This window comes from Colletotrichum aenigma (genome assembly GCF_013390185.1).
Source record: "Colletotrichum aenigma strain Cg56 chromosome Unknown KSG_Cg56_contig08, whole genome shotgun sequence".
Taxonomy (NCBI): Eukaryota; Fungi; Ascomycota; class Sordariomycetes; order Glomerellales; family Glomerellaceae; genus Colletotrichum; species Colletotrichum aenigma.
Window position 1 is genome coordinate 2,787,676 of NW_023500914.1, and position 27,902 is coordinate 2,815,577.

The 27,902-nt window shown below is 54.2% G+C and overlaps 7 protein-coding genes across 7 annotated transcripts; 3 read left to right on the plus strand and 4 right to left on the minus strand.

Annotated features, from left to right (window-relative positions):
* Positions 1-1,179: 1,179 nt before the first annotated feature.
* On the plus strand, positions 1,180-2,067 carry CGCA056_v012239 (putative AIM2 family protein; the record flags this gene model as incomplete). The annotated part of the gene is made up of 3 exons (XM_037327483.1): positions 1,180-1,300; positions 1,363-1,679; positions 1,738-2,067. The coding sequence occupies 3 exons, from the start codon at positions 1,180-1,182 to the stop codon at positions 2,065-2,067; spliced, it is 768 nt and encodes a 255-aa protein (XP_037174028.1).
* Positions 2,068-3,545: 1,478 nt separating this feature from the next.
* On the minus strand, positions 3,546-4,094 carry CGCA056_v012240 (Ankyrin repeat domain-containing protein 17; the record flags this gene model as incomplete). Its single annotated transcript, XM_037327484.1, has 1 exon — positions 3,546-4,094. The coding sequence occupies one exon, from the start codon at positions 4,092-4,094 to the stop codon at positions 3,546-3,548; it is 549 nt and encodes a 182-aa protein (XP_037173686.1).
* A 691-nt stretch (positions 4,095-4,785) lies between these two features.
* HET-E1-7 (Vegetative incompatibility protein HET-E-1) lies at positions 4,786-6,561 on the minus strand (the record flags this gene model as incomplete). Its single annotated transcript, XM_037327485.1, has 5 exons — positions 4,786-4,793; positions 4,856-5,169; positions 5,220-6,038; positions 6,088-6,390; positions 6,452-6,561. 5 exons carry the CDS (start codon positions 6,559-6,561, stop codon positions 4,786-4,788), a joined length of 1,554 nt encoding a protein of 517 aa, XP_037174649.1.
* Positions 6,562-7,646: 1,085 nt separating this feature from the next.
* CGCA056_v012242 (uncharacterized protein) lies at positions 7,647-8,402 on the plus strand (the record flags this gene model as incomplete). The annotated part of the gene is made up of 2 exons (XM_037327486.1): positions 7,647-7,994; positions 8,055-8,402. 2 exons carry the CDS (start codon positions 7,647-7,649, stop codon positions 8,400-8,402), a joined length of 696 nt encoding a protein of 231 aa, XP_037174436.1.
* A 956-nt stretch (positions 8,403-9,358) lies between these two features.
* On the minus strand, positions 9,359-11,789 carry CGCA056_v012243 (Aspartate--tRNA ligase; the record flags this gene model as incomplete). The annotated part of the gene is made up of 7 exons (XM_037327487.1): positions 9,359-9,604; positions 9,772-9,840; positions 9,892-9,975; positions 10,033-10,339; positions 10,638-10,675; positions 10,723-10,922; positions 10,970-11,789. The coding sequence occupies 7 exons, from the start codon at positions 11,787-11,789 to the stop codon at positions 9,359-9,361; spliced, it is 1,764 nt and encodes a 587-aa protein (XP_037174648.1).
* Positions 11,790-12,352: 563 nt separating this feature from the next.
* Positions 12,353-17,266, minus strand: mip1 (Target of rapamycin complex 1 subunit mip1; the record flags this gene model as incomplete). Its single annotated transcript, XM_037327488.1, has 3 exons — positions 12,353-12,572; positions 12,626-16,272; positions 16,709-17,266. The coding sequence occupies 3 exons, from the start codon at positions 17,264-17,266 to the stop codon at positions 12,353-12,355; spliced, it is 4,425 nt and encodes a 1,474-aa protein (XP_037173680.1).
* A 5,731-nt stretch (positions 17,267-22,997) lies between these two features.
* On the plus strand, positions 22,998-27,838 carry tea1 (Tip elongation aberrant protein 1; the record flags this gene model as incomplete). The annotated part of the gene is made up of 4 exons (XM_037327489.1): positions 22,998-23,279; positions 23,348-23,759; positions 23,829-24,111; positions 24,163-27,838. The coding sequence occupies 4 exons, from the start codon at positions 22,998-23,000 to the stop codon at positions 27,836-27,838; spliced, it is 4,653 nt and encodes a 1,550-aa protein (XP_037174647.1).
* Positions 27,839-27,902: the final 64 nt, after the last annotated feature.

Below are 27,902 nucleotides of genomic sequence, written 5' to 3' on the forward strand. Positions count from 1 at the left end.
GTAGACATGTTTGAACTTTTGATCACTTTGAGCGAAATCCAGTCGGCATTCTTCCAAGGGGTCCGACAGAAGTCCCTATGCCTCATCTTTCTGCAGGGCTCCCTACGTGGAGGTGGATTTAAGCTTACGAGAGTAGCTTTGGGGGAACGTGCGGGGCATCCTGGCAAGTCAGTGACAACTTCCAAAGTCATAGGTAACCATGTGTAACCATTCATCGAGCTATCTGCCTAAAAGCTCGTTCAAAGGACTCGAACTGGATTGCTGAATAGTATGAGAACTAAGACGTCCATAAAAACACACGAGAAGATGCGAGCTAGGACAAAGACTTGCGGCATGCTGGGAACCCCCTTGCCGGAAGCCTTCCCCGGCTGCGTATGTCATGGCTGAAGCTATGTCCCTTAAATGTGGGCGAACCAAAGCACTGGGTTTTGGAGTAGGGCAATTGGAAGGTACACATGCAGATTAATGCATTTGTGCCCGTCACTGCCTGAACATGTCGGCAATGGATGATTTGGAATAGGCATGCGCAATAACGACATCAACAGTAGCTCGAACATTGTCATCGACTCCAACTACCGAAAAGTCCGGCCTAGCTCGGGACCGGCGCCGGCAAACGAGCGGGTCTCCCGGCAGGGTGGACCTCGATCCAGTACCGATTCAGTTTCATTCATGGATATGGTGACATCACCCCCCACAGCTACCCCTCCTCGTAACAGCTCGACTCCTTATCGTATTACCCCTCCATCGAAAGAGAACCCGCGCGCGAGCCCCTCCCAATTCGCGAGAACGCCTCGTCCGAACACACAAGACGGCACAAGGAAAGCTTGCCCCCATTGACCAACCGGTGCCCCCCCCGCCTTACCTTATTCTTCGTCAATAAACGTCAGCGAAAACCGGAGAGCCACACCTTCCATTCCACTCTAGAACCAAGACAAACCCACCTGCCCATAATATTGGATGTCTTCCCACACTGCCAAAGCAGCCCGCTCCGCTTCCCAAGCTTTTTCCAGAGCACCCCTGGTCCAGAGAGCAACTTCTTCCTCCTCCACATCTGCCATAGCTTCGCGCTCAACAACACCAGCTTCCGTCACAACAGCAAACAATAACTTCACTTGCTGCGGTTCCATTAACACATCGTCGACTTTCACCTCACGACAGTTTTCGACACAACCCGCCAGAATGGCTACCACCATGCCCGCCCAGCACGGCCACCACGAGGCTTGCTGCAATATCCCGCCCGTCGTCGCCAAGGGCTACAAAGCCAAGGGTTCCTACGAGGAGATTGGTAGCAAGAAGACATGTTCGTCAAACCTCGATCGCATCTACCATATGGAACTACCGCTAACCCATGCTGCCTCATAGACGTCACCGGCCCCGCCGACGCCAAGAAGGCCATCGTCGTAACATTCGACATCTTCGGCTTCTTTCCCCAGACCCTGCAGGGTGCCGACATCCTGGCCACCGCTGGTGCCGAGAAGTACCGCGTCTTCATTCCCGACTGGTTCGCCGGCGAGCCCGCCAACATCGAGTGGTTTCCTCCCGACAACGAGGAGAAGCAGCAGAAGCTCGGCGCCTTCTTCCAGAGGTTCCCTCCCCCCAAGATTGCCGAGCTGACCCCCGAATATGTCAAGGCTATTCAGTCAAAGTACTCCTCCATCGAGTCTTTCGCTACTATTGGTGTAAGTGCACAGTGTGTCGGACGATGATTTGTGAACAGAGAGCTAATTGAAGTTGCAGTACTGCTGGGGAGGCAAGGTCGTTTCCCTCGTCACATCCTCCGACAGCAACCCCTTCAAGGTCGGCGCCGAGGTCCACCCCGCCATGGTCGACCCCGCGGACGCCAAGGGTATCAAGGTTCCCTTGATCATGCTGGCTTCTAAGGATGAGGGCGAGGAGGATGTTAAGAAGTTCGAGGATAACCTGAGTGTTGCGAAGCACGTCGAGATCTTCAAGGACCAGATCCACGGATGGATGGCAGCCCGGTCTAACTTGGAGGATGCGCGTGTCAAGGAGGAGTATACTCGTGGATATAAGACTGTTTTGGAGTTCTTCGCCAAGAACTTTTAGAATGTTACGCTTCGTGTTAGGTTTAGGGTCGTCTCAAGAATAGCGAGTCCAGATCCACCAGGCGTTTTTCCTTTTAGTCACATTGATAGTGAGTGGACTTTACCGTCACAACCACAGAATACACCTTACTCTTCAGGTATAGTGTCAAAGTATTTTCACATGGTATACGAGGGTCTCTATCCAAGTCCGCGGTTATCGTAGCATTGACGTCTGGACATGAATCTGGGACAAAACTCCATGTGCCAGCCAAGAAGGTCAGCAATTATGGGCTCGACCTCAGAATAGTTGATGCAAAACATAATATGAGTAAAAAATACATCTCGAAACAGCACTTAGTCTGACAAGTTACCATCTGTCTTGTTAGGTTCGGTCCAATTCCTCCCAACCTAAAACAGCCTCGCTCAATTGCTTAACCTGACGAAGCACCCTAGCCTGATCAACCATGCGAAGCCCATCAAGTCTATCCAGGGTGCGATCAGGAAGAAAATTAAATGAGAAACCTCCAGAAAAATCAGAGAGCCCATATGATGTAAGCGGCTTAATCCTAAGCCACAAGTCCCTCAACTCCCCATTGAAAGCTGTGTTGGTGTCGATGCCATTGAAATCAAGGAATAATCGGACATAGCTGATGGCTCTGTAAGTAATGCCTTGATAGGGCATAAATTTTTCGCCGTTAGAGCCAGACCGGGACACATGCTCCAAAAGTAGCTGAACAACAACTCTGGCATTGGCTCCGTCAGCCGAGCCGTCCAACAAGGGAGGTCTGCCTTGCTTGTCCAATACTTCAACTTCGTCCACCATCTCTGACAAATCTTTCAACAATGCTGTCTTGCCTGATGTAATGGCCCACCACAAGGGAGTGCGTTCTTGGTGATCCCGGACACCCATGAGCTGCTGACATATTATAGTGTTGCGTAATATTGCTCTACGCACCCAAGCAATTGGTGTAAGGTGCTTCTTACGGTCTCCCCATTTTTCCCATTCAAGCTTCCTCTTCAAATCGTCTGTACTCAAGACTGAGTCGCGGCCGGCTCCTGCGGCGATTAAAAGCGCTGTTCGACCGAACTTGTCATAGCCTGCTAGATCAGCACCGAGTTCCGTGAGCTTCTCTAACATCCACCTGTCCCCTACTTCAGCGGCTAACATGATGGGCGTCATATTATTGTTATCTCGGCACTTGATATCGGCCCCATGTTTTGCCAATATCATGACCCAAGATATGGATCTTGCCGCTGCAGCATGCATATCCTCACCCTGTCTTTCAATCATATCCCTGAATTGGATGACAATCTCCGTAGCTAGCCATTCGTTGAAGTTAATAGCGCACAGAAGAGGGGTTCGACCTCGAGAATCTTCGGCTTCGGTTTGGGCACCAAAACTTCGGGGCATTCCTAGTATGGACATCATACCTTGCTTGATGGCATAGAGCAAAGGCGTATCTCCATTCCGATTCATAGCTTCAGTTCTGGCCCCTCTTTTCAAAAGCACCCCCAACGTCGCTTTTGCTCGTTCTCCAGGGCGTGCCAAAGTGGCGTGCGCCCTAGGTGATCTGTAGCCTCGATGTTGGCTTTATGATTCAGCAACACGACTAGCATCGAGTTTTCACCGTCCTTTGCTGCAGAAGCTAACAGGGTCATACCGATCTCGTTTTCGGAGTCAATGTTTGCGCCACCGTGAATCAGCGATTCAACGATCAACTCTTGGTGTTCCGCAGGCCATAACGCCGATGATTCTCCAGATTGCCCCAAGAATTTGGCGCCGTTCTGCAGGAGTATCTTTATTGTGTAAGGGTGACCTGATTGAAAAGCTCGCAATAGTGGGCTTCGTCCGGCTCTGTCACGTTGTTCGACATTTGCGCCGTGGTCCAAGAGAATGTTGACCACCTCATGGAAACCTCTGGCGGCCGCTAATAGCAAGGACCTGTTGTGAGACTCATGCATATTTTCAACTTTGATGCCATGATCGGGTGTCAAATCATGCATACTCGGTGGCCCAAATCGTGGGCGCTCGAGAAGAAGGCGGCTCATGGTTATGTCTCGCTGTTCAATACACATATCCAGAAGAGACGGGTCATTCGCGATCTCGAAGTTCAGATTTTCATCGGAAAACCGGATGAGTTTGTGGGCCACTTGCGAATGCTTGTGTCTTACAGCATTGAAAAGCGCCAACTGAAATGATTCTAGTTTTGGTTTGTGTTGGCACCTTTTAAGTCGCAATATGTCGTTATCCAGGATGCTTTCGATCAACTCGTAGTGTCCTTGACGAGCTGCCCAAGATAAAATCGAACGTCCCATACGATCGACGAAAGCCACATCGTCTTCGGGTAATAACCGTTGGTTGAACAGCTGCCGCAAGCCGAACCATGCTGCCAGATGCGCTCCCGCAGATGGTACATCCTCACCAACGTGCTCACTCAAGATAATAGCTAGGCCCTCAAGCAGTTCTCGATTCTTGAGTAATTGGCCGGTATTGGCTGGGAGCTTGTCACATTTGCCTGCGTGATGCCCCCAGTATAGGATGGCGTATTCACAGAAAGGAAATTCGGATTTTCTGAGATCTTTGAGAGCCGAGGATTCGAAGTAATACGGGTTTCGCCAGAATGGAATATCCCGGGTACGGCTTCGGATCATTCGCTGAACCTGGCCAATGACAAGATAATGAACGCATGTATTTGCGATTTCGGCATCAGCGTCAGGAAACAGATTCTCGTTCCTTTTGTTAAAAAACTCCTGGATTGTTTGATGGACCAATCGAACGACCCCGCCTTGTTCGTCAAGAGTCACTAAACCTGCACATGCGGAAATGATAATATCAGCGGAAGGGATATTGTCTTCCTCTATATCCGGCTCGTCTTCCTCCACTGCTAGAGCATGCTGGAGTTCATGCATCTCCAACGGGCGCTTGGCGAATGCGATCCAAGAGAGAGCCTGGTGTGCAAGCTGCACATGTTCGGGTGGTTGCACGCGTATTCTTTCCAGGGCCTCATCGTAGAAATATGCGTATGTGTCGTCTTCGGCAGATGCAGCAGCCAGAGCTTTTCGTACGGCTTGGAGGGTTATCTTGCAGGACAACGAGTCAATGAGCAACTTGGCGAGAAGAAACCTGACTTGATCAGTATTTGGTTTGATATTCTGCAGGGTAGCGAAACATACATTCCGTTGATTCTGCATAAAACGCCCTCCCGTATTTCTTCTTGGATTCCGGGGCGCCTCTGCACAAAACTTAGCATGTCCGGTATGCGACTCGAGATGTACCGTGATACATCAACGTCGCTAGCTTGAATCCGTAAGGTGCTTGCACACTTTAAGTTAAATGATTCAATGATCTCGGGGATCTCTCTAGCTGTTGCCAGCACATTTGTCGGGTGTCGCTTTCGTAGCCGAGAGACTTCCGTCATGAGTGCTTGTCGACTCTTGGATTCACACTCGTCCAAAGCGTCAATGACTATGAAGACGCGGCGATAGGACGAAGCAATGGCCTGAAGCACGCTAGTAGTTTCCTCTAGAGTCCTGGAAGTCTTCTTTCTTTGATGCATATTGTAAAGTTCTTCAAGGCTGCTTGGAATTGGAGAGCGACATTGTGCAAGTTGCTTCGCGATGCTGGATAGCATGTCGTAGTGGTTTTGTCTCTCTTGATCTTTGAAGTTGCAGTAAATGTAGGCTATACCCACGTCAGAGCTGTCCTGGTACCGATGAAATAAGTCATCCACCACAACAGAAGCCATGATGGTCTTTCCTGCTCCCGGCATTCCAGGACATATTAGGGTCTGGTTCTGGCGTGAAACCCATGACTTGTACTCGTCGGAATCCAGGAGCCACTGGTTGGTGCCGCTATATCGCCTAGAAAGGTGGTCTCGCTGCTGCGGCGCATAGTCGGTGGCTGTCAACCAGTCCAATATCTCTCTTTCTCGGCGACTTGTCTGTTCATCGTATATCGAAGTAACGGCCTGTTTCGTAGTATGTATGGCCTCGCTACACCCATAGTCAGTATGAACAAGTGCTCTTAGTGACAATGACGCACCTGTCCCTAAAACCTTTGATGGCACTGAGGAAATGGACATTCATGGTGATCCGCTGTCGTAGCTTCTGAACGTCTTCGGGCTTCATCCTCAGGCGTCTCCAGACAGCCCGAGGTTTCAGCTTGGACAACGTGCTCATGCCCTCATGCTTCTCTAAGCTCGTGTTGTCGTCGTAAACGTTCTTCAGCTCGCCCAGAAGCTTTGTGGATTCTTTGATGGGTGCGGCCAAGGCCTCTTTTTCGTTCTCGGTGAGTTGTTCTTCGACACGGCCAATGTATTCGAGTATCGACGTAAGGGAAGCAATCCTGCGGAAGAAACAATGGTCAAAGGTGCTCGTCAGATACGATGATGACTGCCTAATCTTACTCGCGACCGAGAGAATCAAAGTTGTCCGGGGCATCGGCGAAGCGCTCGCGATACAACTTCGCCTTGTCCAGCACGGCGATAAAATCGCCGACTCCAAAACCGAAGCTCATGCTCGATCCCAACCGCCGCTAGGGCTGTAGACAGTCTTAATGTGGACACCGCAGATTGAGAGAAGCGTTTTTGGATGATGTTTAGTTGAAGCTTGCGGTCCAGCCTGATCCATAAACATGGTCGGGCTGGCTTACTCCGACTGCTGCGCCCTTTCGACTTGCAGATGATTGGTTGCCTCCCCGAGGCGTTGGTAATATTTGCAGCTTCATGGGTCACTGACCTGATATCCCCGGTCGGAATACGACAACTGTGAAGCAACCACTAATCACCACCGAGTACGCTGCCCAATTTGAATGAAGCCAAAGCATTCACAGCATGTTTGCGAAAGAAGTTGATCGTTTCGAGGCAATCCTCTAACATTAGCTATTCTGCGTTGAGCGGTAGCTAGCAGCAGATTTTATGAGCCGGGTCAATGGAAACTGTGAATATGACCCATTCATAGCTCTCAAGGAGGATGGAATTGTTTGGTGCGAGAGGAGACTGCTTGTTTTTGCATTGCTAAAACGACTACTGTTCCTCCGGGCTCACTCACTGTCGTCGTCGTTATTGTCCATCGTATGTCAACTGTCGTTCTCGACGACTCAAGATAGGAAATTTATTGAATACGTATGGAACTTAACCGCGCACGCACAAGAAAAATAGTTCGATCCCCGCGGGAACATTCCTATGAACCATCACATACTCCATCACAAACTCTTTGCGGCGCCGGTGGATGGCATCGTGAGCTTGAGTTTGTAAGCGAAGGCCGCAGATTAGATAGAGTGGAAGGTAGTGTCCTAACAGCAGGATCGTCTCTTGCTCAAGATGCTGGGGCTATCAGCCAACCAGTTCCAATCAAACCTGATAGTTTGATCGCAAGTAGGTCCTTACGCGATAGCTAGAGACAGGGCCTCCGTCTCACTGGCATGTCCTTTGAAAAGTTCCTGCACAACACACAACACCACCAGAAACGATTTTCGACAGAAATTCCAACATTTTCGCGCCCGAAAATTTGAACAACCACGCACAAGAAAATCTCAAAGAAAGCAATCATATTTCTGTTTTAATTCTTTTCCATTTATTTGTGGCTAACTTGCGGATCAGGATGCCTCCCTTCCACATGTCGACTCAGACCATCAAGGACGCTTTGGCTCCTCGCGAGACCAATGGTCAGGTTGTCTTTCTGAAGAAGCTTCACTGGTTCAAGATGGAATCACAGGTTGAAGCCTACGTCGACAAAATCATTCGTCCGCGTCAGGTCGAGTACTACTGGCCAGAAAAGGATGGCACAGCAAAGAAGGCGAAGAAGGAAAACATGGGCTATGTTTGGATCGTGTGCGAGAACGAATATGCAGCAAAGACCCTCGTGAAGGAGATCAACCTTAAGGAGACAAAAAGAGGATTCTACGGGCGGACTCTCGAAGCAGTCCACATGAATCGTAGACCGGTCAATGTACAATCCTTTTCCGACTTGGTGTGCTTCAATTCCTGGCATCACTAACAAACAGTGCAGCGCCTTCCTCTTCAGAACAGACATCCCACGAACAGACCGCACCATACGCCTCCAAGCAACATGCCCTCAGCTTCAACAGCTCCTCCTCCTGCGTCGGACTCTCGTCTCACGTCCGAAGACCCGGCATGTGATACCGCCCACATGAGACCATCTCATGCTACCACGGCGCGTGGAAACACTCATGCCGCCAATGTTGCCAATATCAAACCCATCATGACCGGTGATGCCCTTGTGGATTCCCAGCTTCAGAACGAGGGAGGTGGTCCTGCTGGGGAGGATAGTGCGTCAGAATCCACGGAAGAGGATTCGTACTCTGACGTCGAATCTCTCGGCCTGGACTTGTACTAAACTTGTCCAACATCGATTCCGCCAATTTCTTTTTCGCAGGCCGAACCTTCTGATGCCTCCACTTTGACGACGATGCGGGCGCAGATCTGGACTACTTACTACAGCTCCTACCTCAAGGCGTTTACCACGGCAAATAAATCATGATAGCGATGCTGGCAAGGTTACTCCTGCTTTTCCACCGGCGTTGGCCGAACTTTCTACCTTTCTAATGGCGTGAGCCTTGGCATCGGCCTGATCTCATCACACTTCCTGAAGAGCTTATGCTCACGACTTCTTGAAGGGTTCATGCCCATCTACTTCCTGAAAGGCTTATGCTCATAGGTTGAGATTCCTTGGGCTTGGTCCCTAAAGGTCGCACTGGTATCTTCGAAACAGGAAGGGGTTCGAATCCCCAGCCATCATTTCTTCTTTCTGAGGAACTCAAGCTTGCAAACTTCAATGGCATAACTCCACCAGACGCTAGTATCTTTGTATATTCGAAGGTTTTGCTGGCTGAGCAGTGTAACTTAGCTATCCAGGCAATGTCCCCAGTAAACTTTCCAAGGTCGATAGTAGCAGAGAAAAGGATAGGAGTAGCAATGAGAATGACGACGATGCCGACAACGATAGCGAGAACAACATCGACGACGACAGTGACGACGGAAGCAAGCACATTGGAAATGTAATCGCTTTAGCACAGGAAAAAGTACGGGACCCGGCAGGATATACGAATTACACACGTGTGTTAACACTGCCTGAATAGCTAATTGACATTGATCGAATAGGAACACTTCGAATGTACGTTACTCCTGTCACCCATAGTCTTAACGACGATGCCAGGTTCGTCGACCTCGCTGCGCAAGTCACGTTACGCAACGATGGCTTCTCAGTCGCAGAGGCATGTGATCTTGACAACATATTGTATTCTTGACTCAAGCTAAGTTTTCCACCAAAACTTCTTCATCGTTTTGATCCATCTAAGGCGTAAGTCTCTTGGGGGTGCGAGGGTAGTAGCTCGCCAGGTGGACGGAAGGCAGGTTAAGGAACCAAGCCACAACACGGTCAAGACCGATACCGCCACCGCCGTGGGGAGGAACACCAGCGCTGCGGAACACATCGACGTACTCCTTGATGCCCTGGCTGTTGGGGTCGATGCCCTTCTTGCGCAGGCGAGCCTCAAGTACGGAGGGGATGTGGATACGCTGGCCTCCAGACAGAATTTCCTGAGATAATGTCAGCTCATCCGACCATAGTAAATCGTAGAATCATATCTCCTGTCGTAGGAGAGATAGGTTCGTCCTGCGATAAACCATCGCAGCGACCAGCCGCCCGCACCGCCATAAGGGGAAAGTTCGCCGTCGGCGAGTCGATGACAATTTTGAAAACATACCTGACCGCGCATAAAAAAGTCATAGGCGTTCGTGACCTTGGGGTTCTCGGGATCCTCGAGAGCATAGAACTAATTCGTCATGAGCACAATTCCTTTTGAATCAGCCTTGCCAGTACTTACGGGTCTGGCTCCCTCGGGAAACTTGTCCAACACGAAGAAATCAGTGTTGTACTTCTTTCGGATCAGCGCGCCGAGGGCTTTCTCCTGGAATGCTGTGTTAGCGGACGTTCTTGAAAGCGAGTGAATCGGGGCCAAGCGTACCTGTGGCGTAGACATATCCTCGTCGTCAGAAACGTTGCGGTACTCTTCGGGACCTTCCTCGCGGAGGAGCTTCTGTCCTTCGGCGAACGTCATGCGAAGTACCTTCTCGCCAGGACCAGGGAGAAGGAAATCTTCGCTGGGGTAGACTGCGCGGACAGTTTCGATCTGCTCCGCACATCTCTCCTTGAGACCCCGGAAGATGTAGAGAAGTACGTTCTCCAGCGTGTCCATCACTTCGGAATAGTCCTCCTCGATCTCCTGCTCGAGATCAAGTCCCGTGAACTCAGTGAGATGTCTCGGCGTGTTGCTGATGAAAGTTAGATACAGAGCTTTTGCAACATGCCAGATGCGTTTTGCTATCCGGACAGTGTGAGAAGTCTATTCGGACAGTACACCCTTTTCCAACCAATCAGATCTGCCACTTCAATGACACACACTAACGACGCCCAACGATGGCCGCGATAGCTTCATTTGTGCGCAGCGTGAAGTCGGGTTAGGCTAATGCGATTGATCTGATTGATTGGAAACGTGTGTACTGCCCCATAGATTTTCGACCTTGCCCGAATAGCAAGAATCTTTCAAATACGGAGTAGTAAATATCGTACCTGTTCTCTGCTCTAAACACAGGGCCGATACAGTATACCTAGAGTGGTCAATAAATGTTCTGGACGAAAGACGGATTTTTGGTACCTTCTTTCGGCCTCCGGCAATCTCAAACTGCTTGTAAAATTGCGGACTCTGGGCCAAGCAAGCACTCTTTTCGAAATAAGGGAGCTGGAACACGTTGGCTCCGCCCTCAGACGCGGCGCCTATCAGGCAGGGGGGCTCGAACTGGACGAAGCCCTGGGAATCCAAGTAAGAAGCGAATAACTTCCTCACTTGCATGCGGACTGTGATCGTTAGCATGTAGTCTGGTCTTGGGTACTGGAAAGCTTACTGTCGGCGATCGCCTGTTGGCAGGCCGCGCGCTTGTGCATAACCGGGTTGTTGAGATGGGTCGACATGCTGGCGCTGGGCATAGCGTTGCTGTCGTCGATGCTGACACCCTCAACACCGGCCTTGACCTCATCGACGGCCTTGTCAGCTGGGGGGGCGTTGGGGTCCTCGTCGTCGAAGCTGGAAATGGCGCGGTTGGAGACGGCCAGCGACATGGCCAGGGACTCGGGGCCAGGGGCGACAACGAAGAGCTTGGTGATGTGAAGCTCGTAGTTGCTGACCTTGCAGCTCTTGACGGGCTCGAGAGGCTTCTGAACAGTCGCCTCGATGAGCACAAAAGACTCCAGGGAGATGCCGCCAATCCACTTGACCATCTGCTTGGAAACGGGCTTGCCCTCGGCGCTGGCCGCAATCACGCCCTGGATAGCCCAATCGCGCTCCTCGCGGAGCTCGACGAAGCACATCTTGGCGCCCTGCATGCGCGAGTTCTGGATCCAAGCGCGGAGCTTGATGCTCTTGCCGACGTGGTCGTCGCCAATGGCCTTCAGGTTCACGCGCTCGGCGTCGACCTTGGTCTTGGGGGTGACATCGCCGTAGTTGTCTTTGGCCAGGTCCTCGCCACCAGCACCGCCGGCAGCCTTCGCGGCGGCCTCAGCAGCCTGGCGCTCAGCGGCTCTCTTGGCCTTCTCGGCCTCCTTCTTCGCCTTGGCCTCGGCCTTCTTCGCTCCCTTCTTGGACTGCTTCTCACCACCCTCCTCGCCGGCGGGGGCAGCAGCGGCGGCGGGGTTTTCGGTGGGCTTCTCGGTCGGCGCGTCAGCCATGTTTGCGGTCGAGCTTGATGTTTCGAGGAAACAATTGGGAGTCGAATGGAGGGTTGGCCGTCGGTTTGTTGCGTTTAAACGGGCGATTCTGTGACTCTCGTGGCCTGAGCTTTCGGTGTGACTGTTCAAAAAAAAAACGAGTGACAACTGCCTGGATATTTCGATGGAGGGGCAGCGCACAGGTGGGGTAAGGAGCTCTTGCTTATCGATAAGCCGCGTGCGACTACCCCATGCACCAAAGGCGTTCCCTGAGCGACTCAATTCGCTTAGTTAAAATTTTTGGTTCATGGAATTGAGGCGGTCTTGAAGCACAATGCAATTTTCATGATTCAATTGGCTTTTAGGCCAGCAAGTTACTACAATTAGATATCTTAATCAACCCTTCCTCTCCCGTGGTGCACAATGCTCTCGAATCAAACGCCAAACCTGAAATCCCAATCCTGGTATGCTGCCGCCCTGAAATGAACGCAAAACGTGTAATAGGTACATACAGCAATGGAATCTTTCTAGTGCCGTTTTCAGAATACAGTAGAGAAGGGCTTTTAGCTTCCAATGGATGCGAACTAAGCAGCCAAAGAATTCGTTTCAGACTTCTCGCAGGTGAAGAGATTCACGTGGTAATCGCCCCGGGCTGCACATGCAAGAATGGGCCGATGGGGGTGGAAGGACGTGGCTGCAATCGGTGATCCCCTGTTCTGCTGAAGGAAGCTCGAGTACGGCTCAACGCGAGACAACTCATGCCCGTCGAAGTTGAAAACCTTAACGGCATGCGCGGAAGTACCACTAAGTGTCTGGTCAGTACCTTGTCGTGAGATATTGAGTGTTGGTTCACTTACACGGCAAACACCGGCAGGTGTTCATGGGTGCTGGCTGTCCGGAGAGTATCCCGCGTCGTCTGGTAAACTTGAAGTGGCCGGTCCATGCGGATATCCCACAGCTTCACCTTGCCGTTCCTGCTTGCGCTGAGCAACTCGCGTTGTCCGCCACGTTGCATGTGGACACTCTTGATCCACTGCCTATCTGTCTCGTCCTTCCACTTCTTGACCATGGAGTCCTGTGCTCTCAGACGCGTGTCGAAAACGCGAACAGCACCGTCTCCAAATCCAGCGACGAGCGTGTTGCCCGTCATCTGATCAGAGGTCAAAGAGGTGACACAGGACCCCGACCGAGCGGGAATGTCCATGATGCATGTCTCGTATGCTGCAGACCACACTCGGATTACTCTCACGTCGCCAGCCACCAACACGCGACCCGTTGACTGCTGCCAATCGAATACCATGCCCGAGTTGACATTGCTGGGGACCATGTGCGTGAGAGCCCGCCAGGCCGAGGCTAGGTTAACGGACTTGTCCGAGTCGTAGTTCTGGTAGATCCGAATCACACCATCTGACGAACCCGTCATCAGGAACGCCTGGTCGTCTTCGTTGATGAACTTCATGTCACTGATTCTTGACCCTTCAGGGTTGCCATTTGAGAACTTGCTGAGTCGAGCGTGCTTTTTCCAATCCCACACGCAGACCGTATTCCCATCGTCAGCCACAGCAAGATGGTCCTCGAACTGGTGGAACTCCATCTTGGCCGGCTGTGAACCATTATTGGTGATGCCAAGCTGATTGTTCCACTTGTGACTGCCAGCATACTGCTTGAGTGGTTGCGTCTCAGTCAGAATGAAATCATTACGAGATCTTCTCCAAAGGCGTTCGTTATACTCGGTACTGCCGGGCTCATCTGACTCGCTGGGCTTCATCTGAGGCTCGCAAAAGTACTCAATGGACCACTCCAAGAAAGTGCTTCGGAGAGGCAAAGTCGGAGTTCCTTCGCCCACTTTTCTCTCCTCATAGCCGCCAGAAACGGGCTCTGGCGCGACGTGATAGTTGGCATGAATTGCCGTAGGGTCGCTCTGTTCTGGTGGCGCGGCAGCAAGCTCAGGAGCCTTGATCTTTTGGGACCCCACCCTTTGCAGTCCTGGTGAGGGCGCGGGTGAGCCGTAGTTGGGCTTCTCGCCGTTCTCCGCTTTGCCATCGTTGCCGAATAGAGGTAGCGTGAACAGTAAGCTCGCTGTGCGGCGGAGCAAGCTCGGGGAGGCTAGCGGCGGTGTCGCCATGGCGTTGGAGACTCCGATGGCAGTGCTTCGCTGGTTCAAGTTCAAGTGATTCTTTGTGGAAGCTCGCTTCGCCCTCTTGCGGATGTCGTCAATTAGAATCTGAGCATGTTCGCCAATGGCCGAAGTCGCGACTGCCTGGTGGACGTAGTCCACAATGATGGTTGCGTCGCGCTGAACCTCGGGGTGAGGGTCGACATTGAGCATCAAGGCGTGCTTCCAGCAGGCAGCAAAGACAGTATTATGCGCGAAACCGTGAGCCGTAGGCTTGATAGTTCCGTCAGGGTTTCTGTTCTCCTTGCGCGTATAGTGCAACCCCATCTTGTGATCCATGCCATCTTGACCTGGAGGAAACAGCAGGTACTCCCTCTCCTCTTGCAGTTGTTCGTACGCAGCAACGATGAACTTGCTCTCGAAGCGGACGATGAATCGAGACAAGAAAACGAGGAATTCCCGGCGAACCATTGGGCTCCCATCGTTGGCCATATCCAGTAATGTCCAGGCAATAGACTCTTCGATGCGAGCAACTTCATCAGTCAAGTCCATTATGCCAAGGAATGTAGTCATGGCATAGAGCATGGCTGCGCGGACCTCGCAGCACGGATCCTTTGTCAAGAACGACAACTTCGCTGGAGCGTTCTCCCGGATACCGCGCCATTTAGCTTCGGGGAGCTCCTGCCACAGCTGGCTGATGCACAGACAAGCCCACTGCCGCAACAAAGGGTTCTCTTGGTTTTGCAGGTGGACCAAGCAGTAGGTCATGATGTCCGTTTGGTTGCACACGCCCTGGCCGGGACGGTGGTCCTTGCAAAGCATGGACAGGATGAAAGCGCACATGGCCTTGTGCTCTGCTTCGTTGACGACGGGCAGACTTTCAGATGGCTTGAGGATTTGCGCAAAGTAGTTGTAGCCACTGTCTTTGATGAGATCGCCCTGACATGTGATGTCAACTGCCAGGATTCTCGTCCAGATGAAGATCATGACAGGCTTCAGCTCCGCCGCCGCTGACTGCAGCAGTTTCAATACGTAGGGGAAAATGCCTATGCTCAGAGCAAGCTGGACAGCCCATGGTCCCAGATCAAGGAATCTACCGAGAAGAATCAGAGCCCTAACTCTGTGCTGCTGACTCAGAAGAACTTGAAGAACAACGGGAAGCTGCTCTGGTGGTCTTTGAGACATGGCGTCGCCCCGGGTCAGGTAGACATCAAACGCCGTCAGTTGCTCTGTGAAGAAGGTTGAGCTCTGGTACTCATAGTCAATGCCCTCATTCTCCTTCCTCTCGAGCATGGGAAGCTGCGCCAAAGCCATGTCTACGGCAAGATCCCAGCTCGCCCAAAGAGGATGCTGGCGTGTCTCAGGGAGCTCAGGGAACGACTGCGGGTGGCAGCCATAGACTGACATGATCCTTTGGGCGAGGAGGAAATTGCGGAATAGCGCAGCGACCATGAGATCCTGCCTGAAGAATTTGCGGAACAGATGTCTTGGTAACGTTGTCCACGCAATGGTGTCCGTGATGGCCGTAAAAATCCAATTCAGCTCACCAAGTGGTGTTCTTCTCTCCTGTAATCTTCCCGGTAGCTTCTTGGCCCTCTCTGGGCTGATGTTGGTCTTGAGGGGGTTCTGGAGAACGAAGAACCAAAGAGCCATCTCAATTGGAGTTGTAAGACAAGCAGTGAACAGATCTGCTGGAAGGAGGGGGTTTGTCGGAAGGTTCTCCTTGACGCCGCAAGCAGCCAGATGTATGTATGGCTGGAACACAGTCTTCTCGTAGTTCGGGTCTCTCGCAGCGGCCTCGTCTTCCTCTTGCTCATGCTTTTCTACGAAACGATGGTAGTTGTTGAGGATGTTTCCAGCTTCGGAACAGTCCCAGACGTATATCGTTGGGGCGTGCAACCACTGCTGAAGATCGTACAGTGACACCGGAATGTACTGTGTGTAGTTCTTGTTAAAAACCCAGATCTCGCCACTGGCAGTAGGCTTCGGGACTCCATGGCCGTTGTAGTGGAGCAGGACTCGCTCGTCCTTCGCATTCCTACGCAAAGACTGGCAGAACTTCTTCGTTTCTTCGACCGAGGGATCCAAATACTGCTTGTACCGCGTGCGGATGGCAAGCGTTTCGTACTGCGCCTGAAGTGCCTTGCCGATATTCTCGAGAGCTTTCTGGGGCGGCGGAGTGGTAGGGTCAGTCCAGGCCTCGAGCTTAGCACCTGGGTTGGTCTTGAGCTGGTCAGGAGGCTCGACGGAGATGTTGAGGCACACAGCTAGGGCAGCAGAGACGGTCTTGAGCCTGTCCCGCATGCGCCAATCCTGCAACTCGTGTAACGTCGCCTTCGGTTTGCCGGTCGTCTCGTGTCGTTTGTCGGTCCAGTACATGTACCAGTTCTGGAAACAGGAGTCAGTACGGTTCAAGATGCGTAAAGATATCAGCAGATCCCAGTGGCTCAGCGAAGCAGCGCCTTCGCAATGGTGATCATCTGTCTCCATGGCTGCTGGCACAGCCATTGTTGTCATCCATCCGGGTGACTGCATGGTCTCGCAGATCCCAAAAAGAATGGAATGTTGACCCGGAGTCGGGTGCTGTGGTGCCCCGCGGTGCCCCTCAGGACTGGAATCCGGACGGGTATGCTGCAGCCATGGCGTACGAAGCCGGCAGCAAAGCACGAGTCTCCTTTCTTTGCGCGGCGCGCGCAGACGGTGACTACGGCTAGCTGGGGGACGCCGCCACAAGGCCGCCAAGTGGGGAGGCGCAGAGCTTTGGATGGAGAAAAAGGAAGACGTGCAAGTGATTCGGATCAAGGAGAGAAAATGGTATACTTACATTGGCTAGTGCAGCGATAACGTCCGGGGACTCGTGATACTCTTCGAAACCGTGTCTCGCGCCCCAATGCGGGATGTCTTCCTCGGAGTGATCGACCTCGTCGGCCTGTCGGGAGCCTCCATATTCGCTCTTTGATCGCATGAGCAGCGGTTTTACTGATGGCCGCTTCGGCCTGTCTGAGTCGGATTGCTCGCCAGCCGGGAATCCGATGGTAGGAATTTGCTTGTTGCCGGGCGCGCTCGATGGGCGCCTGGCAGAAGAGTCGTCGTGGCTCGTGGATCGTTGGAGGCCTAGGGGAGGGTGGCCATTTGACGGAGAGGGTTGCGCCGTCGCATCGGCGAAGGCAGAAGCGCCGTTGGGACGCTGAGGGGGAGGCATCGTAGGACTTCCATTAACACCAAGCAGCGCGGTGCTGTTGGTCCTTCGCGATATGCTGGGGTAACGACGTGGTTGAGAGGAAGACAGCGTGGGCGCCTTGGAGGAGCTCGACTGTCGGAGATGGCTGGCGGGCGAAGGACGGGGGTGAGGTTGGTGTTCTTGCACGGTAGCAGCGGTCATGGTGCGTGCCGATTCGGTGACGACGAGTGGGTAGTTCAGTGTTGGCGCGAGGACCACCTTTTTTCATCCAGCGTTTACCGCGACGACATTTCGGGACTGCAGCAGTCGGGGGGGGGGGGAGAGGTTGATGGAGTCGAAAGTTGGACGTGCGATTTGGAGTTTTTGGAGAGTTGAGTGACAGGTTGGCGTCAGTGCCAGCGGCTAGCTTGGAGAACCCGGTGTATGCTCAGGTGCTACCTCAGATTTAGGTGCTGAGTGCGGGTGCGGAAAGGTGCCTCATCAGTGCGGCCATAAAAATTAGGAATGGGACCTTGAGCTGAGGTCAGCTCTCGCAACCAAGCCTATCAGCAGCTATGTCTGTTGGCTCCCATTGACTACCTATCACCGGGCTGCCTTTGCAGACGATGCCAAAGCGAGAGAGAGGCTGTGGAAATTTTAGGAGTCTAACAAATGCTTCTAGGTAGCGTGCGACTCGGTTCTCAATTCCATCGATGCCCGAAGCCTGTCCGACGGGAGATGGAAATCGTCAACATGACATGTGAAGCAGTTCATCTAATGCTGCGGCGTGCACCCCATAAGTGTGATGTCGGGACTGAGCAGCAGGAGTGGAGGCCAGCCGACCGTGACCTCAGGCCGTGGGTGGCATCGGTGTCGGTACAGACCGAGGTCCTGAGATGGCCGACCCCGTGGATGGAAGCAATGGAAGTTTGGAACAGCGACTGACCTGGGCCTGACCGCCTTTCAGCTCCACCTCTCCGCATCTTCGCTGGCGACACCACCCGCCGCCCGCGCCGCCAGTCCAGCTAGCACCACTTCAACACCCGCTCCCGCATCGGCGGATGAGGTAAGCGAGCGTCACCTCGACCGGACGCACGGTCCATTTGCAAGATGTGCTGGGCCAATTGGATTCGGTAGCCGGCATCTTCACCTGACCTTCCTCGTCCAACCACTCTTTCGCGCGCTCTCGCTTCCTGCTGCACCGCGCAACAATTGTTTCGGTGGCTAGCCAATCAGAGCTTCCGAGACTCATTTCATCAAGCCCGGTAAGGTACACCTGATTGAGGTAGACAATCCCATCAGATAAGGTGATCGGCAACCCAGAAGCATCTCGTCGTGGGGAAAAAACAGACATCCATATCAGACCCGAATGAGAGTCTTGCTACGATCGCCAATGTTTACACTGCCACTCCAAACGGCACCAAGCGGGATCATCGCAGCTCTCTCCGTCTTAGCAAATCGGAGAATACGCAACGTTCCTTGGACCTTGGGGCACTTTCCCCTGGAACGGTGGGGAATTGGCTTGCGGGAATGCGGGCGCTTGAGAAACATTGTCTCGCCCAAACGGTTGGCTCATTTTCTACTGCTCTTCCTTCTTGCTTCCCTTTCAATTCTTATCCGTCTGTTCTGCGGGGATGTCATTTCCTTTTCATGGTGGGCCGTCGCCTCTCTCTTCCAGTCTCTCCATAAGGTATCCAGACTCACGCACGTCATACCGCCCGTTTACATGCCTCCAAATCTGCTGCCATACCTTATCTCCTTACACAAATGTACGAGGTGTCATTCGGACCCGATTGCACCTGTCGCTAATGTCCGCTGGTCAAGGTTCTGTTTCTGTTTCTGTTTTTGACGTCCATCGCCCGTTTCTGCTGCTGACGACGCCGCCGACGACGCCCAGGGCTGCGGCTTCTCTGCTCCACAGGAAGCCAAACAGGGCCATCGTCGTTGAGACGGTTTATGCTTGAAGCCCCAATGCGGCTGGTCTTTTCTTATCACTCACGGCCTTATAAGATGGACTAGTCGGTTCGTGGTCGGCCGATGCGTCCATGCGCTCTCAGATGCGATCGCGAGGGTCCATCCTGTTTGTTTGCTCGGCTCGGTCCTGGACTCTCCCTGCTCCAACACGAGCCTCACTGCCGTTCCGCGTCTCTCCCGTCCAGTCTCTCTTCCTCTCCCGCGCGTTCCCTCCCTCTACCTTATGGATACCTACATGGTAGGCCACGATCAGAGTTGGATGGCGCCGCGTGGCCCTTCTCTCCGGCTCTCGTCTGCTTCAGGCTTGCGCTAGAGCTCAAGCGCAAGCTCACCAGAATGTCGCATCTTATTCTCAGACGCGCCATCTCATTGCAGCATTCTTTTTGGCGATTTAGCAGCCAGGCTAACATGTAGGTTAATTTACCAACATTCCGCGCGCATTCCATCGAAGCCTCGGTCTCGGCGCCACGGCTGCTCATCCCTCCTAGAGTCTTCAGGCCGGCATCCGGACCCAAGCCAAGGCGTAGCACGGTAAGATACCTCAACGTCTATGGTGTGGAGCACGTACCTCGAACCCTCACCTTAAGACTCCTCCGTTATCACCGTCTCGCCAGCGGACCGTGGTCTACACACAGTGTACGGCTATGGATCTCCTCGCCGTCTCCAGCCAAGTCTGCCGCCCGGAAAGTATTCCCGTCGTCCTGTTCTCAACCGTCCAAAACCTGCGGCCGCTGCCGGTCTTCGAAGTCTCTGGGAGTCCGTGTACCTGAAGACGGTCGAATGGCGTCGGAGGGTTAGGGAACATGAAACGCACCACCTCATGGCAAATGGACCCCCTTGAAGGGAAATTGTTCTCAATGGAACCGCCCTCTTTCGCTGCGACGGAGGAGGCACCCCTAGGACCAGTCCGGCCCATTAACGGAAAGTCCTATGGAAGAATTCTGCTCAGAGGCAATTGCTCCGAGCCTCATCTTCTTTTCCTATTCTGTTTTTGTCGCCCTGGCCAGGAACAAGGGCGGAGCAGATTGGGATTTTCATGAATTCCTGCGCCCTCGGGTCATTCGACTTCCTCGCTTCTGCCCGTCAGAGACATGTACATACGTCAAAAAGGGACGAGGCGGGTCCTTGCACTTTCTCAAAGCAACAGCGTCGCGACCTCTTTGGAGCCAAGAAAAGTTGTTTGAGCAAGTCGGCCTTAACCGTTCTTTTTGATACTTTTTTGCGCGGCGACAGGGTCTCGGGGGTGGCAGCGGGGAATGCCAGGCGCTCCATACTGGACGTCATGTGTGTGCCCATGTCTTAGGCTGAGACTTGATGTTTGTTCAGAAGAAATACCTAGGTGTCGTCTTGGACGACCGATTGACTTTGAGCTCTGGCTGGCGTGGCACAGAATACGATTGTGCAATACGGGACCACGGACGTCAGCAACGTCAGACCGGCGATACAAGACGGAGGTCGCCCGACTCAGAGACCTATGATCTGCAACGTTCCGTGGCATCGGACTGGGGACAGTGGTGGGAGCGTTGATGGAGGCGATACTACGGTGATGAGGTGAGCCAACAAGGACGGCGCGTGGCACCCAGATTCGTTGCTGCCGGGATTGCGGCGTGGACGTGGGACTCTACAACAGCAGCCGAGCCCAGGATGTGTTTGACTGCTGGACAGCCGAGAGAAACCAAACGGCCAAACAAAGACAAACGTTGGGCGTGTCCGGACGATCACTGTCAGAAGGCTGAGAGTTGGCTTTGACGGCAACTCTCCCACGGGACTTGGCGGGTTGCAGTTCGGATCTGCGGATGGGCTTGCGATGTCGCGGTGGAAGGATGATGCCAGGCACCAGAGAGGCTGATGAGTGATGATGATGCTGCTGCTGCACACCAGACAGGCAGACGTAAATGCACACACAGCAGGCAGGCACAACAACAAGTGTCGACTTGGGGGCTCTCGACTCAGTCAACGGAACGCATCAGGTCGTGCCTAAGGAGCCCTTAATAGAACCTTGAGTCTCCATTAAGATCTTTAAATACCTGGGGGCGTTTGGTACCAAACCAAAGACGGGCAAAGTCAGGTACCTGGGAGTACCTACATGTCCCGGTAGCCAGAGTGGACTGTGGTCCTCTTGGGCACTTCGTTATCCATCGTGTGGGTTGGGGAGAGGGGACTGGGCTGTCAGGTACCAGACAGTGTTACGGTGCAATTGCCCAGTTAGAGTTCCCTCGTTCGCCAGCCCCTTTCGCAATAAACGGGTCACAGGCCACCGTGCAGAGGGGAGACCGACAAAAAGTGAGGTGAGGTGAGGTCAGGTACCGCACAGTGACAAGATGAGCCCTACGGATGACTGCCCAAGCCACGTGTCTCGAGGTGTATTCCCGATGTCCCGCCTGATGTCCGAGGATCCTCTCTCCCATCCCTCGTCCTTCTTCACCCCACCGTAACGAAGGCGCCTGCAGCCTCCCCGTGCTCGTCTCCTCTAAAAAAGTTTCCCATTATTTTTTGGCCTAGTGCTGGGCCGTTCCCTACGGGCCACCCTCCCCTACAGATTGCTAGCCCCCTACACCCCCATGCACAAGCGAGCGGAACACAAGCTGCGTGGGATCCCATTGGCTGAGGTCGGCTGAAGGACAAGCCCCTGGGCGCAGGTGCAGCGCGCAGTGCAAGGCGGGCATTTGGCAGTGGGCGTGGGTGGGCGGAGAACAGGCCAGCGCAGCGACCCGACGGAGCCAGTCAGTGCAGGAACAGCAGCCCCAAAATGGGGGGGGGGGGGGGGGAGCTGGACACCACCAGTTCGCCCAACTGGCACTGCACCACCTCCTTCAGCGCATGTGTGAGGTGGGCTCTCGCAGACATGGAACTGAAGGTACCCAACTCTTGAGGTCCTCCTTGGGCTGCCAGATGGCAATGGGTGCCCTGAGGACCGTGAGCAGCGGGCTGTCTCTGCAGGTGGGTGGCCTGCTTCTGCTTTGGACTGTAGACCGTGAGGTGCATTGCTTTGCTTTGCTCTGCTTTGCCTGGGTGCCACTGCCGCTAATGCTGGGTGCCCTGTCCACTGCTGCCGTGCCGCTGGCAACTGCCTGCATCCCCATCACTTCTCGCTCTCCAATCCCCATTGTGGCATTTCCCAAAACCTCCTTTTACATTTGCGCCAAGGAGAGGCAACGAGCGACTTGATACACAGGAGTCTTTCCCTCCAGCCTTGTCCTCCCGTTTGCTTGCTTGCTTGATCGCCTCAGTGTCCTTTCACTTAACCTCGACACGTTCTCTCAACGTCAAGACCAGCATCGGCGCCAGCAACAGCGACAGTCTCAGCGCCGTATCCACGGACAAGGCCCGCGAGCCGAAATAATAATAAGACCCCCCGAAAGAGACGAAGGCAATTCGAAGGGGGTCCGCCCGGGGGAGAGAAAGAAAAAAAAAATAACCAATCCCCTAAAATCCAACGAGCCAACCCCCGTCAGCAAACCAGCTTGGTACGCGCGGAGTCGACATCGTCCCGTTTCTTTGCCCAACCCAGCCTCCTTCTCTCGTTTCCTCACCCCTCGCTCCCTTACTCGCTTCACTGCGCCGGCGAGGAGGACCGCAAAAAAAAGGACGAGGTCGAACATCGCAGGAAAGTCCTCACCAGGCAACGCGCGCTCGCTACTACCCCGGACAACTCCACCGATGCGAACCCAGCCATCCGCAAACTCGAGCCTCGACTCCCTTTCCCGTTCTTGCGTTCCTGCATCCGCTGCATCTCATCGCGCTGCAGCAGTCTCGACTCCATCGAACTGGCGATAGCACCCAGGCGCAGCAGCCCCTGCATCGCCCTTACGACACGCCAGTCGACTTTTACAGCATCGTCACACGAAATCATACATTTCAAACACGACCGACACGATCCAATTGACGACCCCTTCGAGGCGCACTGAAAACGGCCAACGTCGAGCGATCTCTCCCCGTCCACTGCCGCTTCAGCGTGCAGGCTGTGATCTGATCCGTCATGGCGTTCCTTTTCAAATCAAAGAAGAACCAGGATCGAGCTCTCGCAAGCCGCGATGTCAACTCAGGTGGCGGCGGCTCTCAAAGTTCCATTCAGAGCGCCAGCGCGAGAATAGCAAGAGAAGAGAAGAACGCTACCCAACGCTCAACACCGACGGGCAGCGTGGGCTCCATCGACCATGATGGGAGCGCTGGTGCTGGCAGCCCCGACGTGGGCTACGGCCGTCAGCGAGGGCCCAGTGTAGACCAGACATCATCACAACCGCCTTCGAGCGATCTCCCGGTAAGTTTGCTGAATATTTGCGGGCGCAACGTTCTTACCGGACACTGCTGATTGACCCGGATTCGCAGCTTCGAAATGGCCCCCCAGTTTCCCAGCAAAACATTTCGCCTCAGCAACAGCAAATGATGAACCCGAATGCGTCGCTTTACCCCTGGTCGCAACGACGACTAACCTACACATCATCGCACCCAAGTCCCTTCCCCCGATATGGCGCCGCTGTCAACTCGGTTTCCTCCAAGGAGGGTGACATTTACGTGATGGGCGGTCTGATCAATAGTTCAACTGTCAAGGGCGATCTCTGGATGATCGAGGCTGGTCAAAATATGGCTTGCTACCCTCTTGCGACGACTGCTGAGGGCCCTGGCCCCAGAGTTGGCCACGCGAGTTTGCTCGTCGGCAACGCCTTCATTGTCTACGGTGGTGATACCAAGGTTGACGAGATGGATGTTTTGGATGAGACACTATACCTTCTCAACACATGTAAGCTGCGCCGTCACAGCCCCAGAATAGGAGCCTCTTCGCCCCTGAACAGTAACTAACTAGAGGCAGCCACGAGGCAATGGTCGAGAGCTCTTCCCGCCGGCACCAGACCGTCTGGCCGTTACGGCCACTCCCTCAACATACTCGGCTCCAAGATCTACATCTTTGGTGGTCAGATTGAGGGCTACTTCATGAACGACCTCTCCGCCTTTGATCTGAACCAGCTGCAAATGCCAAACAACCGTTGGGAGATGTTGATTCAGAATACCGAGAGTGGAGGCCCGGCTGTGGGCAAGATCCCCGCCGCCCGTACCAACCACTCCGTGGTGACGTTCAATGACAAGATGTATCTGTAGGTATTGCTGACAGCCAACGAAGCGCGAGATACTGATAAACGGTGTAGGTTTGGCGGTACCAACGGATACCAATGGTTCAACGACGTTTGGAGCTACGATCCCGCCACGAACGAATGGTCACAGCTGGATTGCATCGGATACATCCCTGTTCCTCGCGAAGGCCACGCCGCGGCAATTGTCGACGATGTGATGTATATTTTCGGTGGACGCACAGAGGAGGGAGCCGACCTTGGAGACCTGGCCGCTTTCAGAATCACATCTCGTCGCTGGTATACCTTCCAGAACATGGGCCCGTCACCTTCCCCACGCTCAGGTCACAGCATGACCACCGTTGGCAAGGCCGTAGTGGTGGTCGGAGGCGAGCCCAGCTCATCACCCGCCAGCGTCGGCGACCTTGGCATCGTCTACATGCTCGACACCACCAAGATTCGATATCCGAACGATGCACAGGCTCAACAGACAGTTGGACAACCACAGCAGCAGCAGAGGATACAAGGTGCAAGGAGACCCAGCGCAGCGGCTGAGACTAGGAACCTGCTCTCTCGCGATGGTTCCAACGGCCCCCCTGATCAAAGAAAATTAGTTGGGGCTCCTCGGGAAGCCAATGCGATGAGCAGCCCTCCCAATGGCATGAGAGGACCCAACGGAGCGGAACCCAATAACAACCCAGCCGCTGTTAACAACATGTCCAAGGTACCGAGATCCGCTGCCGCGTCGCCTCCCGCCGGACCGCCCCCTTCAGGACCCACACCCGCGAAGCCTAATCAGCCTTCCAACGTTGGCAGAATCCGCGGGCAATCGTCAGAGAGAGATGGCTCGGTCGGATCTCCTCAGCTTGCGCAAAGTCAATCGCCAGTCATCAAAGAGGTCAAGGAGCCGGGTCCTAAGGAGGCCGAAATCCCTGTGACAAACGGCCGCCGCACTCCCCAGGAGCAAGTGAAGAGAAGTGGCTCTCGATCAGAACAGGGGCCTAGTGAAGCTGCGAAGACCAAGTCCAGACAAGGCAGCCGCTCTGGAAACTCGGTGGATAGCACAACTGAGCCCGGATTGAAGGCGGTCCAGCCTCCGCCCCAGTCGCAGCCGCAGCCTCAGCCTCAGCTTCAGCAACTACAACCGCCTCCGCAGCAGCAACAACTGCCTCCGCAACAGCCACCACCTCAACAGCAGCAACCGACACCACCGCAGCAAGTATCGCCGCAGCTGCAGCAACAGGTATTGCAGGCACAAGCAAATCGCCCCGCATCCCCGCCTCCTCCCACCCGTCAACCAAGCAACCCTCTGAACCGCAGGTCCTCGGGGCGCAACTCCCAGACTGTGGCTTTGCTAAAGGAATTGGATACGGCCAGGAACCGCAATGCTTGGTATGCCTCAGAACTTGAGCTTGCGCGCAAGGCGGGATATGTCCCGAACGCAAGCTTAAGTCCTGTTCTCGACAGCAGGGCCGCGGAGACGTTCGATGATGAGGACAAGCCACTAATTGAGGCGCTCCTAGCTATGCGCACAGAGCTTGCCAATGTCCAGGCCTCCGTTGACAAACAAGCCATACTTGCCGCCAAACAGATCGCCGAAGCCGAGAAGCAACGCGACGCTGCCATTCAAGAAGCTGTCTACGCCAAGGCCAAGCTGGTTGCCCAAGTTGGCGGCAGCGTTGCAAGCACGCCGCAGCTTGATGGCGAGCGGGATGTTGACGACCGTTCAACCGAAATCAGCCGCAAGCTGGCTTACGCCTTGAACTACCAGAAGGATCTCCAAGCCCAGGTGGAAATGCTGAAATCTGAACTTGAAGCTGAGAAACGCGCCCGACAGCTCGCTGACGACACAACGAACGCTTCTCAGAAGCGCATGAGTGAGCTCGAGTCGTACAAGACCATGACTTCAACGGATTTGGAGCAATTGAAGGCGGAGTTGCACATGGTTCAGAAAGAGGCGAGGGAACAGGCCGTGCAGTACACGGAGGCCATGGCGGCCATGCAACTACTGAAGGTTGAAAGAGAGGACTTTGAAAAGAAGTACAACGAATCAGTCGGTAACTCGAAGGAGCAAAACAACACCTTCGACTCTCTGCGCGAGGCGATGGCAGCGTCCGTGGAAATGAAGGCGCATCTCGAGAGCAAGTTGGAGGAGGAACGCGCACAACGGGAGAAGCTTGAGTCTAAGCTTACCAAGCTCAAGTCAGAGCATGAGACTAGAACTGCCGAGCTTGTGGCGGCGACACAGAGGCTGCGCGATGCCGAGGAGCTGGCCGAGAAGCATGCCAATGAGGCTAGAACACACCAACAGGCCATCCTCGCCGGCTTCGACAAGGTTACCACGAGAGATCTCGGATCCGACGGCAAGGCCGACTCGGAGAAGCTCAAGGCTCTGCAGCAGCAGCTCAGTGCCGCCAACGCACTGGTCAAGAAATACCAACAGGAGGCAGACTCAGCCGCCGACAAGCTTCGCACTGCCGAGGAGCGCATCGCCGGCCTCGAGGTTTACCAAGAACAATCCAGTCGTGAGGGTGTAGCCATCAGAAGACAGCTTCAGGCTGCTCTGAGAGAGACACAGTCTCTGCAGGCTAGGAACTCGGACCTGAAGCATCAACTCCAGAACCAGCAGCTGGAGACCAATGCCATGACGGTGCAACACAACACCCTCAAGGATATTCTCGTAGAGCGCGGTATTAGCCCCACAAACATGGCCCGGACTCGCAGCATCGGCAGCCCCCGTGTGAACACTCCGGAGCAGGCACGCATCCGTGATCTCGAGGATCAACTGTCTGCCGCCACCACTGCTCAGGAAGAAAGCGCGCAACGCGCGGTCGCGCAGCAGGAGGCCACCGAGGCCGCCTATCGCGAGAAGCTCACCCAACTTGAGAACGACTATCAGTCTGCTGTGCACTATGTTAAGGGCACTGAGAAGATGCTGAAGCAGCTGAAGGAACAGCTCTCTAGATACAAGACTGAGAACAACCGTCTCAAGTCCGAGCTCCTTGAGCTCGAGGAGCGCGTGGAGTCTTCTGGTGGCAACGCTGGAGGAGATGCCCCTGCTAACTGGGAGAGTGAGCGCCATATTCTGCAGGAGAAGATCGAGAGCCTCGAGGAAGACCTTCAAGCTTCGACCGAGAAGCTCGAGAACCAGCTGCTCACCGTCAGGAAGGAGTTGGAGGATAGCAAGAAGCAGCGCGAGGGTGCCCTCAAGGACGCCGAAGAGGCCTCTCGCAAGCTAGCCGTGAACCGCCGAGATCTGGAAGAGCTCCAGCAGGAAAACAACCTTCTCGAGCGCCGAGCTCAGGACGCCGAGCAGAAGGTCTCACTTCTCTTGGACCAAGTCGAGTCATCCGTTGACAGCTACCGTCGCCAGAGCAGACAGGCCCCCAGCATGACTTCGGAGGAGACGGCTAGGCCCACCAACGGGAACAGCATTGGCCACCAGCGTCAGGACAGCTCTGACGCCGAAAGCTCCTACGGCGGTGCTGGCGGTGTCGAAGGGCGCAACAGCACTGCTTTGGACAACTTGGCCAACGAACTCGAGACCCTGCGCACTCACTGGGAAGCCACCAACAAGAACTACCGACTGAGCAACACATTTGACTTTGAGGGTGCCACAACTCCCACGAGGAAAGACGAAGAGGTCGGACTGGGTCTTAGCGAGAGCCTCGCCGACTGGCGGAAGCGTCTTGACGTTGACGAGCAGGCGGATAACGACCGAGCGAAGACCAAAAGCCGACCCGACCGGCCTTAGTCTGGCGTTTTGCGGCGGATGAACTCTCGCTTCGCTTCATGACGGCCGCCAGGCGTCTTCCATT